The sequence below is a fragment of the Salvelinus sp. IW2-2015 genome, linkage group LG4p, assembly GCF_002910315.2.
Source record: "Salvelinus sp. IW2-2015 linkage group LG4p, ASM291031v2, whole genome shotgun sequence".
NCBI lineage: Eukaryota > Metazoa > Chordata > Actinopteri > Salmoniformes > Salmonidae > Salvelinus > Salvelinus sp. IW2-2015.
Window position 1 is genome coordinate 11,289,575 of NC_036841.1, and position 15,893 is coordinate 11,305,467.

The window sequence follows — 15,893 nt, forward strand, 5'->3', positions numbered from 1 at the left end:
TGTTTAATGTTAATTCCATGCTGTGTTTCAGTAAGAACAATACAGATGCTCTGTGGCTCCAGTCAGATATCCAGTAGTACAAATTAGCTTTAAGTTACACATAATGCAGCAAAAAGAAAAGGAAAACATTGAGCTATATAAAAGGAGGGGAAAGAGGCAGAAAAATAACGATTCATTTACTCATGCAGGCTTGAAATCATCTCTTCAGAACCCTGTCATCTTGGAACAGAAGCCAATCGAGAACTGTGTTAACGCGACAACGCTCCCTTGGATTTTTACAGTTACCAGCCACCATCTGAAATCAGCAAGTARTCGCAATACAGTATTTTAGCACAACGTACAATCCAAAACATTACAACAGAATCACTATGGTGTAAAAGCTAAGCATTTTGCTCCACGTGGATATCAAGAATTTTGCCACCTTCCTCTGATCAACTAAGTTAACGAAAGAGGACTTTGTTTAGACTTGCCCTTAAAAAGGTTTAATGATTTGCATCTCTTTCACTAACACAGAAATATTACAGCTCCCACAACTAATAGACATATCAGTAATAAAAGTAAATTTCTGTAATTACATTAAGAAAAAAAAATCTCAAAATACATCCAGCAACTGATAAAATATTGAGGAAAGAGCATAAACAAAACAAAATTAAAACAATACAATAATGAAAAAAGATTATTTTTCAGAACCGCGTGTACCAAGAAAAATAAAATAATCCAGGGACTCTTTGCCTTTCCAAAATTGTATTTATTGTCTCAATTAAGTGGTATTTATATTTGAATTGAATTAAAGGGAGAGAAAAAAACAAAAAAACAAATATTAACAATGACTGATCATCTCTAAGACCATGGGGCCAGAGAGCTGCTGAGAGCCGCGGTCACTTGGGCGTGGTGGCTACAGTTTCTTTGTTGGGGGGGTGGGTGGGGGGAGGGGGGTCTCAAGTTGGCTGTAATGTCTCACTGGGGCTCATCCTCCACATCTTGCAGCGCCTCTTTGTTCTGTTCTTCACCTGCTTGAAAACAAGAGAAACGGACAGTGAGGGCTGGGCTTTCAGGCTATGTACACCAGAGACAACCCTCAGCCTAGGTGATCAGACTCAGTGCCCAAACATATTGAGATGCTGTGGAAGTACTGCATTACTCCTGTGCCAGTTTTAACCMACAGTCTCCAAAGTTACAGGTGAACAGGCCGAAGTGAGCCCAGCACTGGTTTCATTCAGTGTGTCACAAACATCTTAGCACATGCAGTGAAACGTCAACCACCATCTACAACCTTGTAGGCCATATCAAAATAACTACTGTAGCGCTTCAATCAAATTAAAATGACATCTCTTTTAGTAATTAAAAACCCTTCAAATGAAACGTCCTATTATAGGCCCCACTTGACAACCTGACAGATGACTTCCGTTTACAATTGAGAAGCGTTTGATTTGTCAATTTCCCCATAGCCTACTCATCCCATGATTTATAAGCCATCTAGCTAACACAGTGACATCCAATCTTTAAATCCCTCGACAGATCTGCCCAAGACTCACCTGCACCCCACTATTCTATTCCAACACAAGCCACTATATTGTACTGGCATTCCGTCGCTAGTGAGACAGCTGTCTAGTTGTGTCATGCTACAGGACGCCAGGCAGACAGAATGACAGAGCAGAGCGATTATGGGACTGGATGTAGATGCATGTCACCCAGTCAAAGACAGACAGGATATCCCACACAGCCTCAACAATTGGTGCCATGCTGTTAGTCCTCCAGTCTCCACAATACGCGGCTCTTACAATAGCTACGGAGATCAAGCACTGTACGTCAACAGATCAGGCGACTACAGAGCGTCAGAATCCACACACAAACCCATGTTCTAACTTGGTGAGACACCTCGCAGCCCCACAGAGAAAGATAGTTACCGTGTACCTACAGAGCTGTCCTTTACCTGACCTAAAATGGCTCCAGCTGAAAGACGATACTCGCTCACCAGTATCAAAAACCCCAATAATCTGTCAGCTGTCCAAGACACGTGGAAATCATAACATGAAAAAGACAGTCGCTTCAGGTTACCTTCAAACTAAATGCATTACTGATACACCGGCGCCAAAATAAAATAAATCACGACGTAGAAAGACGTATTCATAAGACACACAGTGTGTGAACATACAACTTTCCCGACGACACAAACCAAATGGGTGAGTGGCATTGCAGTGAGTTAATAGTGAAGGGGGACAGAACAAACGATTCAAACTAGGGCAGGGCAGAAAACACTTGAAATGAACAGCTGTTTTTGCCCCTTTAGGACTCTACACAGATGGAACGAGAGAGGAGAGAGGAGTTGGACGTTAAGATGAAGGTTAAAGAAGCTACAGCGCTAGAGGGCAGAGGGGGCACTAAGCAATGCAGAAGGAACTGAAAGGTTGAAAGGCACAAGGTTGGGTTAGAGACGGATGGAGAAGGGAGACGTTAAGAGTTTGTGTAATGATCCACGTCAGCAGCTCTGAAAAGAGCTGAATTACCAACAGCACACACCTATAGGAAACACAGTGCTACTCTTTTCTGGTAGGATAGCATCCGTTCACAAACATCGTTATGGGCATACTAAAAAACAAAATAGCAGAGGCAAACTGCTGTAATATTGTAAGTATACCTCAGACTGGAAGGAATGAAGCATGTCCACTCAAACAGCAATTTCTCCATTAATAACATTACCAACTTCCTCCATGCGTTGGAAAAACCCCAGGTGGGTGAGCGCTCACTCACGCTTACCATCTCCCTGCATGTCTGAAGTCCATAGTGTCAGGTTGTCGCGTAACAACTGCATGATTAGTGTGGAGTCCTTGTAGCTCTCTTCGCTCAGCGTGTCCAGCTCTGCGATGGCGTCATCGAACGCAGCCTTCGCCAACCTGCAGTACAAACACCGGTCTTATGMCGCACTCGTATCAGGGGAATAAGTCACCGTATTGACTCGTTTGAGCACACATGATCAACAGCCAAATTAGAGCTCTAAATTAGAAGGAGAGCCGTGCGAGGTACTTGCCTGCAGGCGCGGTCGGGTGAATTGAGGATTTCATAGTAAAATACAGAGAAGTTAAGAGCGAGGCCTAGGCGAATGGGGTGTGTAGGTGGCAGTTCGATCATGGCGATGTCGCTAGCAGCTTTGTAGGCGACCAAACTGTTCTCCGCAGCCTCCTTCCGGTCGTTCCCGGTGGCAAACTCAGCGAGATACCTGTGGTAATCGCCTTTCCTGAGGGAAGAGCAAGACGGAGAAGAATCAGTGGGCCATCATGGTGTAAAATATACAAAGGCTCCGTGAAAACATGGGTCCATGTGAAAAACAACTATGTTCCCAACTCAGGGCCGTGACCAAGACAACCTAAAACATCTAGGGGATAGGTCCGTTTCAATGATCAACAAATGGAGGATAAATGTCAGAAAAGCAGGAAGAACCACAATCACTGTTCTATGCATTATTCTAGAGCCATTAAAGTTGTGGAATACTGTTTTAATCCGGTTGTTAAAAAAACAGCAATAACCATCTATCAAGCATCTATTGCCAAACAACACATCGACAACAGAAGCTCGTACATTTTGTAGTAGAAGACCTTGGACTCTCCCGTGTTAGCAGCTGGAATAAGGTGCTTGTCCAATACATCAAGAATGTCATTACAGATAGACTTCAGCTCGTTCTCAACCTGCAGGAGAAAAAAAAATCTCAATGAATGACCAGCCACTGGCACAATGTTAGGCACAACAAGCAACAATACAAATGGTATCATTCAGGTGAATTAGCCTAAATTATTTTATAATGTTCAACATTTTCTCTAGTGGAAACGCTACCATATTGCTTTAAGAGGGCTGCAGCTCAAATGCCTCTCTCATCATGTCAGATCTCTCTCGCACTACACTAATGCACTCAGAATGACTCATCCTTCTGGGCTTACTCACCGTTTGCCTGTATTCCCGGATCATTTTCAATTTGTCTTCTCCGCCCTTGTTTTCTTCCCTTTGTTCAATACTGCTGATTATCCTCCATGATGCTCTCCTCGCCCCAATAACATTTTTGTAGGCCACTGATAGTAGGTTTCGCTCCTCGACTGTTAGTTCCACATCCAACCCGGCCACTCTCTTCATGGACTCCACCATTTCTGTGGGGAGCAGAGAGGAAGTCATAAGTGCTTCTACACCTGCATTGCTTGCTGTTTGGGGTTTTAGGCTGGGTTTCTGTACAGCACTTCGAGATATTAGCTGATGTACGAAGGGCTATATAAAATAAACTTGATTTGATAAGTAATTGGTGCTGAAAGATCAGATCCAAAATAAAACTAGGGGACAACGTTTGATGACTTCACATTACATATCTTTCTTCCCCTTTTCTTATGTACAGATTAGAATTTCTCTATTCACAAAGTCTCAGAGTAGGTGTGCTAATCAATTTAGCATAATCGACCATAATGAATATGATTTTAAGGACAGGTGAGACCTGATCCTAGCTCGGCATGCCTACTCTGATGTGCTTTATMAATACAGGTTCTTGATAACACAATKTTGGAAGGTAGTATCTGCTGCAAAATGTAGGCTTACATTTTGCAAGAACATACACCCAGTGACAAGGTACATAATCATACGTTTAAGAAACCGGTAGTTACAGCAATGTCAAGAATGAGAGCGACATGTCTGAAGAATCGCGTTTGATTTGGGGGTGAAATAAAGCTGGTTTTATTTCGGGGTAAATCAAAGTTGCATGTGACCAGGGTTCCATAATCTGACAGACATGATCATGCCCTGTAATCACACAACTAAAAACAGCTTCATGCCAATTGACAGGCATGTTCTCTCACTGACTAACTTAACTACGTCAAAATTGCTTATCATTGGGGGTAGGTTTTATTTAAGGTCAGTCTTCGATACGTCACACCCAGATAGCAGGCTATGGCTAACGTTGGACCACGAGAATGTTAGTAAACGTGGGTATTTAGCTGGCCAACATATTTACATAGTTATCTAATGTTAGATTATAGCTAGTAATGTAGCATAAACTTAAATTGGCTGACATTGTTTGGGAAAAGTAATCCCCACATAGGTACTGTAGTACATCTAACGTTAGTTTGGTAACGCGTTAGCTAGCTACCACCCCCACTTGCTTACTAGCTACCTAGCTCTCGCACCATCAATAATCCGCCATTTTGTATTCTCTTTAAATTATCCATATCTTTGAACAAATCTGGACAGTTAAGTAGCTATCGTATTGGCTAATTAATACTAGTTACACGGCTACCTAGTTAAGCCAATGCGTTAGCTCAGGCTAACTAGCTAGCTAACGTTAGCGCACTGACATCACCATCCTCGCCCCTGCAAGAGGGAGGAGGGTGAGTGAGTGCAAGTGTTAGCTATGTTGGAAGCTACTAACGTTAGCTAGCTGGGGGAAAAAACAGCGGCGAACATGTCCCTCCATCGAATAATACAATTGTATCTCTTACCGTCATATCTTTCCGCCTGCTCGGCGAGTTTTGCCTGATATACTAAATCCTCCCGATCGCCCATTTTGTTGCGAGTGGCGAAGTTTAGTTAAACTGACAAATTGGTAAAAATGCTCGACAGTAGCTGCTAGTAGGTCAATCTGTCGGCGGGTCCTGGGAAATCAACGGATAGATCAGTGGCGTTTCCACCCCACCGGTTGTACTGGAGTAAAAAAAAATGGCGAAAATCTCAATCCGGGAACCTATCACCCCCCACTGAGGATCACCCCTTCCTCATAAACCCCCCTCCCATTCTTGCACGGCATGGCAACCAGTGACTCGGGATTCCAAACATTTACACCCACAGTATTATTATCATGGTGAGCATTATCACACACAAAAAATGTAAGCTTGATAAGGCTTCCTCAATCTTCTTATCAAGAACATCTGTAAAATGGTATGGAATCAGCTTGATTCTTTTTTCAGTGGTATTGTTAACAAACACGCCCCCATAAAGAAAATGAGAATTAAAAACCGGTTCASCCCCTTGATCTTACAAGAGTCCCTCCACCTTAAGAATTGCATTTGGTGAAAGGCTCCGCACACGCATACTCAAGCAGACTGGCTATCGTTCAGGCAAATGAGAAATAAGTGCACTCAGGCTATCCGGAAGGCCAAAGTTAGTTACTTTAAGGAGCAGTTCTCTCTCTGTGGGTCTAACCCCAAGAAGTTCTGGAAAACAGTTAAAGACCTGGAGAATAAACTCTCCTCCTCACAGCTGCCCATGTCCCTTAATGTTGATGATGTGGTTGTTACTGACAAGAAGCATATGGCTGATCTCTTTAATCACCACTTCATTAAGTCAGGATTCCTATTTGACTCTGCCTCTTRGCCCGTCCAACATTTCCTCATCTTCCACCCCTTCTAATGTGACTATCCCCGATGCTTCTCCCTCTTTTCCCCCTGCCCCGCTACACAGTTTCTCCCTGCAGGCAGTCACTGAGTCCGAGGCGCTAAAGGCGCTCCTTAAACCTGACCCCCAAAAAACATCTGGGTCAAATGGTTTAGACCCTTMCTTCTTTAAGGTTGCTGCCCCTATCATTGCCAAGCCTATCTCCAACCTTTTTAACCTGTCTCTCCTTTCTGGGGAGGTTTCCATTGCTTAGAAGGCATGTCAATAATCAACRGACTGGCTTTCTTGATGTCTATAGTATACTCTCGGGTATGCAATCTGGTTTCTGCTCAGGTTATGTATGCGTCACTGCAATCTTAAAGTTCCTCAATGATGTCACCATTGCCCTGGATTCTAAGCAATATTGTGCTGCTATTTTTATTGACTTGGCCAAAGCTTTTGATACGGTAGACCATTCCATTCTTGTGGGCCAGCTAAGTAGTATTGGTGTCTCTGAGGGGTCTTTGGCCTGGTTTGCTAACTACCTCTCTTAAAGAGTGCAGTGTATCAAGTCAGAAAATCTGCTGCCTCAGCCACTGCCTGTCACCAAGGGAGTACCCCTAGGCTCAATCCTAGGGCCCCAAGCTCTTCTCAATTTACATAAACATAGCTCAGGCAGCAAGAGCTCACTCATCCATTTATATGCAGATGATAGTCTTATACTCAGCTGACCCCTCCCTGGATTTTGAGTTAAATGCTCTACAACAAAGCTTTCTTAGTGTCCAACAAGCTTTCTCTACCCATAACCTTGTTCTGAACACCTCCAAAACAAAGATCATGTGGTTTGGTAAGAAGAATGCCCCTCTTTACTACCTCTGAGGGTTTAGAGCTTGAGGTAGTCACCTCATACAAGTAATTGGGAGTATGGCTAGAAGGTGCACTGTCCTTCTCTCAGCACATATCAAAGCTGCAGGCTAAGGTTAAATCMAGACTTGGTTTAATTGTAATCGCTCCTCTTTCACCCCAGCTGCCAAACTAACCCTGATTCAGATGACCATCCGACCCATGCTAGATTACAGAATCATCATTTATAGATCGGCAGGTAAAGGTGCTCTCGAGCGGCTAGATGTTCTTTACCATTCAGCCATCAGATTTGCCACCAACGCTCCTTATAGGACACATCACTGCACTCTATTCTCCTCTGTAAACTGGTATCTCTTTATTCCAGTTGCAAGACCCACTGGTTGATGCTTATTTATAAAACCCTCTTAGGCCTCACTACCCCCTATCTGAGATATCTACTGCAGCCCTCATCCTCCATATACAACACCTGTTCTGCTGTTAAAGGTCCCCAAAGTACACACATCCCTGGGTCGCTCCTTTTTCAGTTCGCTGCAGCTAGCGACTGGAATGAGCTGCAACAAACACTCAAACTGGACAGTTTCTCAATCTCTTCATTTAAAGACAATCATGGACACTTACTGACAGTTGTGGCTGCTTTGTGTGATGTATTGTAGTCTCTACCTTCTTGACCTTTGTGCTGTTGATTGTGCCCAATAATGTTTGTACCATGCTTTGTGCTGCTACCATGTTATGTTGCTACCATGCTTTGTCGTCATGTGTTGCTGCCTTGCTATGTTGTCGTCTTAGGTCTCTCTTTATGTAGTGTTTGTTGACTCGTTGTGATGTGTGTTTTGTCCTATATTTCTTAATCCCAGGCCCCCGTCCCCACAGGAGGCCTTTTGGTAGGCCGTCATTGTAAATAAGATTTTATTCTTAACTGACTTGCCTAGTTAAATAAAAGGTCAAATAAAAAAATCAATAAAACACGTGAAACAGGCTGGCTGTGACATCTTTAACAAGTCTGGGACCAAGTTTTAGTAGAAAGGCCTGTAATAATAATCAGCTGTCTGGATATTTAAATACAAATAAACACACCAGTAGGGCAACTGGCTTTTTGTAAGTCTGTTGTTATGCATGACAAGTGAGCCAAATGATGAAAAAAGGCAGTGCAGTTTGATGTCATCAATTTATGACAATCAACAAGATTGCTAGGGTACATTATTTTCATTTGCCAATCCTTTGACTTTATTTACTATGTATATCTTAACACATTACATGCTACAGAAAATAAAAAGGTAATTTCAATTGTCTTAAAAGAATATATAGTGTTATAATACAATGGCACATTTTGATATCACAATTTCCATTCGCGGTTGCCAACCAAGCCCCATTATGAAAGGTAATGACTTACACAGGGTTACAAAAATACAARACTTAAAAATATTTATAGGCATTAAAATAAGAGCAGATTACATAAGCAACAGGCATGCACTGAGAAAATGAATGGAAAAAGCAGACATGATTTAACAAATGTTAATACTGGAGTAGCTGATTACAAAAGGAACTAACTGTAATCACTTACATTACCAGCAAAAATATTGTAACCATCTTACAAATAGTCTTAAAAATTCAGAAAGGATGTTTGCAACAAACAAAAAAATATATTATGACACCTTTCTGTTTTCTCAATGACATTCAATTCCGCATTGAAAAAAGGGGCAAGTTTAAGGTTGTTCCACCTGAGCGAGTCTGACCACAAGTCAGAGACCACTATGACGACACACCAAATGCATTTGATGGTTCCTTTTTATCTGCTTCTAATGCTTATAAATGGGAAAGTACTCCAAAAGTAACTGAAAGTAATCAGATCATGTTACTGAGTTTAAGTCATCCAAAAGATATTACTGACTACAATTTGACAGGTAACTAGTAACTAACTGATTACATCTAGAAAGTAACCTACCCAACCCTGCCCATAAACATAGATTGTTGCATAAATTGGCAAAACAAGTTTGTCAGGTGGCCCAAAAGCTACAATTACACAGAGAAATGGTACAGGTTTGTGGGCAATGGGAAAACCCCTTTTGTTTGCGGACAATCCAATCGTTAAAAGGTTATATATTCTATTCATCTGGACTTTGCAGCATCAACTACCCAGAACCTACATCTAAGGCCAGCACCCAGTGTATTTTTGACAAGGTACTACATCATTGGAGTTTAACTCGTATTACCATAATCATTTCTGTACACCTCACACCCTGATAATGCGTTTAGATTTTTCACAGCTGCTTTTTTGGGGGATAAATTACCTTCATTATATATTTTTAAAAGCCACAGACAATGAACACAGCAGAAATTACATATTGGCACAATAAAGGCAAGAAAYGGGAGGGGTCAGAACTGATAAGTAWTTGTAATTTTTGGTTTTTGCTTGAAGTGCATTCTGAAAAAACAAAAACACATTTCACCTATAGCAACCTCAACACAGACTACTGTATTGATCAACATGGGCTAAGGCTCAAAGAGGCAGCCTAGCACTTAGGTTCTCCCAGAACCTCTCTGCCTAATGCTGTTGCAGTGCACCCTAGTGGCCAGTTCTACAGAGGACAAGGTCATCAATTTCTCAATTCACCTCCGCCTAAATCTGTGGGAAAGCACTCTAGGAGGTGAAGTTATCCAAGTGAATTTCAGGGGCACATTAATTGGGGTGCAAAGTGTAAGAACGGTCAGATACAGGTTTAATTCATAGTGGAACAGAGATACTCATCTGCTGTTCACAGTAAACTACTTACATCTGTAACATTTGTGATGCTGTGCCAGGGTGCAAACGTTGTCCTATTTCTACATAATAGGGATGGAAAGATTGTCATGTGTCAACAGGTGGACTTAACTGTGATCTCTTATCAACAGAGAACAACACTCAAAAGTTGACAATCTTAGCAATAGTATGGTGGTTTGTGGATACATGCAAATTAAACATGTTTTTTTTGCTCGCTCTATTACACTAATGAATACGGACAGACATCAATTCTCAAAATATAGTGGATGACTGGAATCTAGAACTGAAAAGTGAGAACAGTCAGTGTCAATGCCTTGACCCCGTAACCAATGTGTTCAAGAGAACAAGTAGATACTACCGTAATCAGTTTTGAATCTTGCAAAGAGAAAGCCAACTCATACTAATATTGACCTTAAAACAACATTTTCATACGAGTTAACAGTCTATCTTTGGCTATGGTATTATACGGTATGGCAGAACATTTACGCGACCCTGGCTGATCATACACAAAAAGGCATCTCCACTGTTAAGAACAAGGTGAAAAGTTAAGTGTAAAAAATAAAAAATATGATGTTTCAGTGATTTGGAGTAGGAGTGGAGCAGACAAAGACTTCTTAAAAACAACACAGACAAGCAATGCAGGACAGACAAGCAAATAAGACAGAGATTTAGCGCCTGACAATACCATAAGCAGACAACATAGCCGACACATTTAATGAGATCTCCGCAATAGTGGTGGACTGGCAATGTTACTTCTCAGAAAAACAACACAGAAAAATTAAAAACACGATTTTAGCATGTAACGGTCATCAACAATTTCATAATGATATGTTCTTTTTTTTTCTTACAAAAGACTACTAGTTACTTGGTCGTGGACTTGTAGCGAGGATGATAGTTTTGGGTACAATGTAGTGTTATCCTAACGGCTCTCCTTGACAGTCAGAGAAAGTGTTTCTCCGTGGGTCTCTGTATGTACGTTTCCAGTCCAAGAGAGCATTTCTACCTTGCTTTCCCTCTCCCTGAATAGCTGTCCACAKACTCCCCCTCTTCCTCTTGGTAACACACAGTCACTGTCCTCGTCCCCATCAGACAAGGCCTGAGTCTTTCTTTAGAAGGGGTATGTGTGTGGGTGTTTTGATAGAGCTGGCCATGGTGCGGAAGTGGTATAAATACTGGTGTTGTGAGTGAAGATGACACAGCGTAATGATTATCTAACGGGACCAACTGAGGAAGAGGTCATGAGGAGGCTGCTGATTGGCACAGGGGCGATGGTGGCAGGAGAGGGAGTGAGTGTGTGTATTTAATGGCAGGGTAAGGGATGGGAGGAGCCCAAGGAGCCCAGTGTCCACTCTCAGCTCACCTCGTCCTCGGGGTTATTATGGTCCAGCAGCTTAACGTGGGTGAAGGGGAAGTGGCCGCGCTTGCCCTTGCACTCGCCCTCCCACTGGCCGTTCACGTTGATCTTTGTCACCTTCACCATGTCGCCCACCTGTTGGAGGAGAAGGACTCGTCAAACAGACAGACCTAGGTCATGTTCATTACGGCACGCAACGAGAAAACACTTCCAAACGATTTTCAAAGGAACACAAAAATGTTCCTTTCTTACTGGACAAGTCCAGGGAGACGCTCGCCGTTTCAGTCCGCTTGGTGCCCAACGAACACGGTGTTCACCCTGTACTGACCTTGTTGCAGTAGTTGCAGCAAGATAGCCACTTGTGAAACTTTGTGTCTTTGTATCGTAGCGGTTCATTTGGCCTCGCAAACACAAATCACAATGTAACTAAACACAAACCAGTACTGCAGAGGTCCATTTGCTGGTTCACCCTGTCGGCCTCTTCATTACAGGTGGACCATTCTTCTAAAGAGAGTGAAGTACTCTCATCGACTAAGATGTGATCAGAAAGTGTGTGCAGGGGGCTAATCATTAAACCTATATACCTCCTGAGTCATACCACTGGCAAACACCTTCATGGAAGGTAAATATCCTGTTGGTGATTATCAGAGCGCAGTGCTGGCTGACTCTTGGGTGAATAGAAAATCTAAACTCTCTGGGACCCAAAAGTATATTAAAGTTTGGCAAAAAGTCTTTGACATGACTTTTTGTCCTTGTAAGCATGTAGCCGCACACTTTGGTATTTCAAAAGACAGAGGCAAAACAGACTACTTCCACCCGGTAGTCGATTCCGTCAAGACAGAAAGTGAACATCATGTGTCTGTTTCACTGTTCTTTCTTCCCTCTCTCCAAGCAGGTAAAAAAGAGGAGAGAGGGGAGCAGCTGAGACTGCTGGCTTGTCGCCCAGAGGCCGGTCTGGCTCAGAGTAATGTCATTAGAGAAATTAAAGGAAATGTTCCTCTACACAAAGTATTTCCTTCCCACAACGAACTCCGCTTTGGAAGCCCTCTTTCCCCWTCCGGACAGTTAGTTAAGACAGTCAGGCAGGGAGCCTCTGGCAGCATTCTCTAATGAACTTCAGAGCAGTTCGCTATCGATTTCACTGACTGACCACCACCCTCCATAGACTGGTTCGTATTCATTAGGGCACACCCGTAGCAAAACGTTTTACAATGGAAAAAGAAAACAAGCATTGCTTATTGGACAAGATCAGGGAAGTCCCTCCCGGTTTTAGTCCGTTTTCTTCTGTTTGGTGACTAATGGACATGAACCAGACTACCTTGTTTTAACAAGCCTAGTGGCTGGGACACTGAGGGGCATGCAACTGGTTAAGAAGCTGAGGAGGAAGTCACAGACAACGAGTCACAGAGGCCGCATACCAACGCCTTCATTCCTTCCAGCAGTGAGCGGAAATGGAAGACATAACTTGGAATGACCCACTGGGAGGGAACCTAGGGACTTCTGTAGATTATGACTTCACAGAAGGCATAATAAAAAGGTAATTTGATTCCCTGGCCTCAATCTTGACATAATGCCAAAGGAAATCTATGTTTTACAAGACCAATAATGATTAGCCTCATTGCACTGAAGGCTGTGGACAAAGGAAAATCCATGACAAAATGAGGAGGATCAAAGAATCTGACAGAGGGATGATGAAAAAAGGYAAAGACGAGACAAGAGAACACAGCTAGGGAGTTACCTCTAAGGCAAGGGCGGTCTTGTCGTAGGCATTGGGCACCCTCTTCTGGATGGCCCTGGCAAAGACGGGTCCGTTCTGCAGGTTGGGCAGAGGTGTGGGCTGGGCATACTGGCTCGGGTCTAGCAGAGGAGGGCCCTGAACACTGGAGCCATCTACCGAACCCACCCCACCGGGACCCCCTGCTCCAGGGCCCCCCGAGGTGGGAGAGGCCGGTCGGTACTTCTCCACGTAGGGCACAGGTATCATCCCGGCACGCCCCTCTAAATTCTGGGCATTCCACCACTGCTCCTCAGGCTTCTCCAGAACCCGCAGGATGTCGCCCTTTTTGAAAGGAAGGTCCTCATCGTCGTTGCCTGGGAAATCAAAGACGGCACGGACAAACTCGTCTTCCAGCCGCTGCGGCGGGCCTCCAGCACCTGCGCTGACCAAGAAAGAGTGTTTGGCCTTGTTGATGGGCTCTATGAGAGTGGTGGTGTCCAGGTAGTGGATCTTGTAGAACTCTAGCAGGGAATGGAGGGCATCAAACTCCTGGTCCCCTATGCGGAACTGTGGAGGCGTTAGGCCTGGGAAAGGAGGGTGGGGAAAGAGGGATGAGTAGAAAAGAAGGAAAGAACAACAGAAACCATTTCACTGGGCAAAGGTATTAGGCCTTATTCATTGGCATGTGAATTACCACATTTATGGCCCATAAAAGGCAGTCGACTAGATATTTGACGTCTGGTTAATCCAAACGTCACTGTTTGGTTGATTCACGTGTAGTAAGTTAATCTAAAGTTATGTTCCAAATAAAGCAAAATCAACGTGTCTTGCTGGATTCATCTTTTATCATTGGGTTGCATGCGTTATTGTACATCCGGTGGCAATGAAGTCCTACAAGGACAGATACCCTGGGGGCTTCTTTATTCTGCAGCCCCAAAACATGTCTCTCTTACCTGCGCCAGACTGCCGGTTGTTGCTGATGCTGTTGATTATGTAATGCGAGACTTTGGAATTCTCTGAAACGGACAGGACGTAGTCGCCTGGACTTGTAATTGAGTCTCTCACCAAAAACACTCCGTGTCTCTGTCCTTGTAAAAGTGAAACTGCCTCCTGTCTACTTAATCTTCCCCAATACCAACTTGCACGGTCCTCTGSGTCAAAATTTCCGGCCATGACTCCCACTCCAAAGCCGAGGCTTCACGGGCCTTCCCTTTGCCTCCCCTTATCCACAAACAGCATTCAACTCATACAAAAACTTTAGCGCGGAGAACACGTTTGGAAAATAGGCGACATTCGCAACTTGCTTATTCCCATCAATTTAAAATCCACAAGCCGGTCCTCGTACAAAACGTGTCTGATCGCCTGATTAAAATTATATGTCGATTATAACTTACCCAACCCAGTTGTAAAACAATACAATTTTGAATAAAACCTTGTAACTTGCCACAAGTAAKTTCAAAAAATGAAATGGCGGATCCGGGGAAACAAAACTGACCCRATCAGCCGGATATGACGTCTATATAAATTACGTAGCAAGGTGTCAGATGAGGGTGTCCATGTTGATAAGGTCAAACATTACTTTATTTTTMATAGGATATGAGATAATAATAAGAACAGTATACATTGTATTAATTAATCCAACCCATGGATTATCTAACTTGTGGTCTATTTGATGGCCCATAAATCCAAAATATGATGTGCTTTAGGCCTGAAGGCCACTGATTTGGGCAATTATGCCCGACTACATTTATTTATACAGGTTAGTCAATTAAGAACAAATTCTTATTTACAATGACGAACTGTCAGGGTGCGGGCGCAGCACATATAACACACAAGTAGGTAAAACAATATCATACAAACAACAGTCAAAATACACATAATGCACAGTCAGTAAAACAGTCAGTAAAACATTCAGCAATAGGCAGCATTTAAGAGGCAGGGGGGAAACACATGCAGTTATCAGTTAAAGCTGCAATATGTAACTTTTTGGGCGACCAAACCAAATTCACATAGAAATACGAGTTATAGATCTGGCAATCGAGTTGAAAGCAAGTCTAAGAAGCAGTAGATATGTTCTATGTGGCTATTTCTATGCTTCATGTTCTGAGGTTTCATTTTTGCATCTTTTACTTTTGGTTTTGTACACCAGCTTTAAACAGCTGAAAATACAATATTTTTGGTTATAGAATAGATATTTTGTCACATTAACCAAAATTTGACAAACTATTAGAATTTTAGCAACCAGGAAAAGGCAGAGCGATTTCTGCATAGTGCACCTTTAAAATCTCTGACAGTTWAAAAAAAAAGTACCAATGAACACAAAAGAGCTTAGTTTCAGTGTTTTTTGAAGGATGGTCCAGTCTCTAGCTGCAGAGAATTGAAAATCAGTTTCACCAAAGATATGAGGGACTTGAGGATTGCCAGGTTTATATAATTGCTGGATCTCAGGTTGCTGTTGGTGGTGGGGAGTCTTAGTTGTGAGCTGATATAAAGGGGGGTCTTGCCGAGGGGGGATTTGTATATGAATGTGAGGCAGTGGGTTTGACATCGTACATGTAGGGATGGCCAGTCAATGGATTAATATGTCACAGTGATGGGTTTTGTTAAAACGGCAGAGATGATCATGCAACAGGTACTACAACCAGAATGAGGTTCTGTGGTGCCAGTCCGACCAGCTCCGCGACGCCAGCCTTCAGAAGATGTTTGAGACTCTACGCCCTTCCACATCAGCTTCTCCATCAGCCCCGATCTCAGATCTCACCCTTGCTGTGGAGTCCCTCAGGAGATGCTACAGCTTTCTCCAGAGCCAGAGGAGATACCAGAGCTCACTCTGGGGCAGCACCCCTCACCCCACTGTGCTC

General features: G+C 43.1%; 2 protein-coding genes across 3 annotated transcripts; both read right to left on the reverse strand.

The window, feature by feature from the left end:
* Nucleotides 1-919: 919 nt before the first annotated feature.
* On the reverse strand, nucleotides 920-5,713 carry LOC111960497 (14-3-3 protein epsilon). 2 transcript variants are annotated; one of them, XM_023982505.2, is made up of 6 exons: nucleotides 5,469-5,713; nucleotides 3,937-4,136; nucleotides 3,577-3,683; nucleotides 3,029-3,235; nucleotides 2,758-2,894; nucleotides 920-1,010 (listed from the first exon to the last, which is right to left on the reverse strand). In XM_023982505.2, exons 1-6 carry the CDS (start codon nucleotides 5,530-5,532, stop codon nucleotides 958-960), a joined length of 768 nt encoding a protein of 255 aa, XP_023838273.1. In that variant the 5' UTR covers nucleotides 5,533-5,713; the 3' UTR covers nucleotides 920-957. The 2 variants fall into 2 exon arrangements, with proteins under 2 accessions (XP_023838273.1, XP_023838272.1); XM_023982504.2 differs by having other exon boundaries at nucleotides 920-1,013.
* A 2,636-nt stretch (nucleotides 5,714-8,349) lies between these two features.
* Nucleotides 8,350-14,523, reverse strand: LOC111960498 (adapter molecule crk). Its single transcript, XM_023982506.1, has 3 exons — nucleotides 13,986-14,523; nucleotides 13,054-13,616; nucleotides 8,350-11,450 (listed from the first exon to the last, which is right to left on the reverse strand). The coding sequence occupies exons 1-3, from the start codon at nucleotides 14,203-14,205 to the stop codon at nucleotides 11,313-11,315; spliced, it is 921 nt and encodes a 306-aa protein (XP_023838274.1). The 5' UTR covers nucleotides 14,206-14,523; the 3' UTR covers nucleotides 8,350-11,312.
* Nucleotides 14,524-15,893: the final 1,370 nt, after the last annotated feature.

Coding starts and splice junctions, on each gene's coding strand:
- LOC111960497 (XM_023982504.2), bottom strand. CDS start 5,532: ATGGGCGATCGGGAGGATTTAGTATATCAGGCAAAACTCGCCGAGCAG. Junction 4,137..5,468: donor GCAGGCGGAAAGATATGACG/GTAAGAGATACA, acceptor TGCTCCCCACAG/AAATGGTGGAGTCCATGAAG. Junction 3,684..3,936: donor TCCGGGAATACAGGCAAACG/GTGAGTAAGCCC, acceptor TTTCTCCTGCAG/GTTGAGAACGAGCTGAAGTC.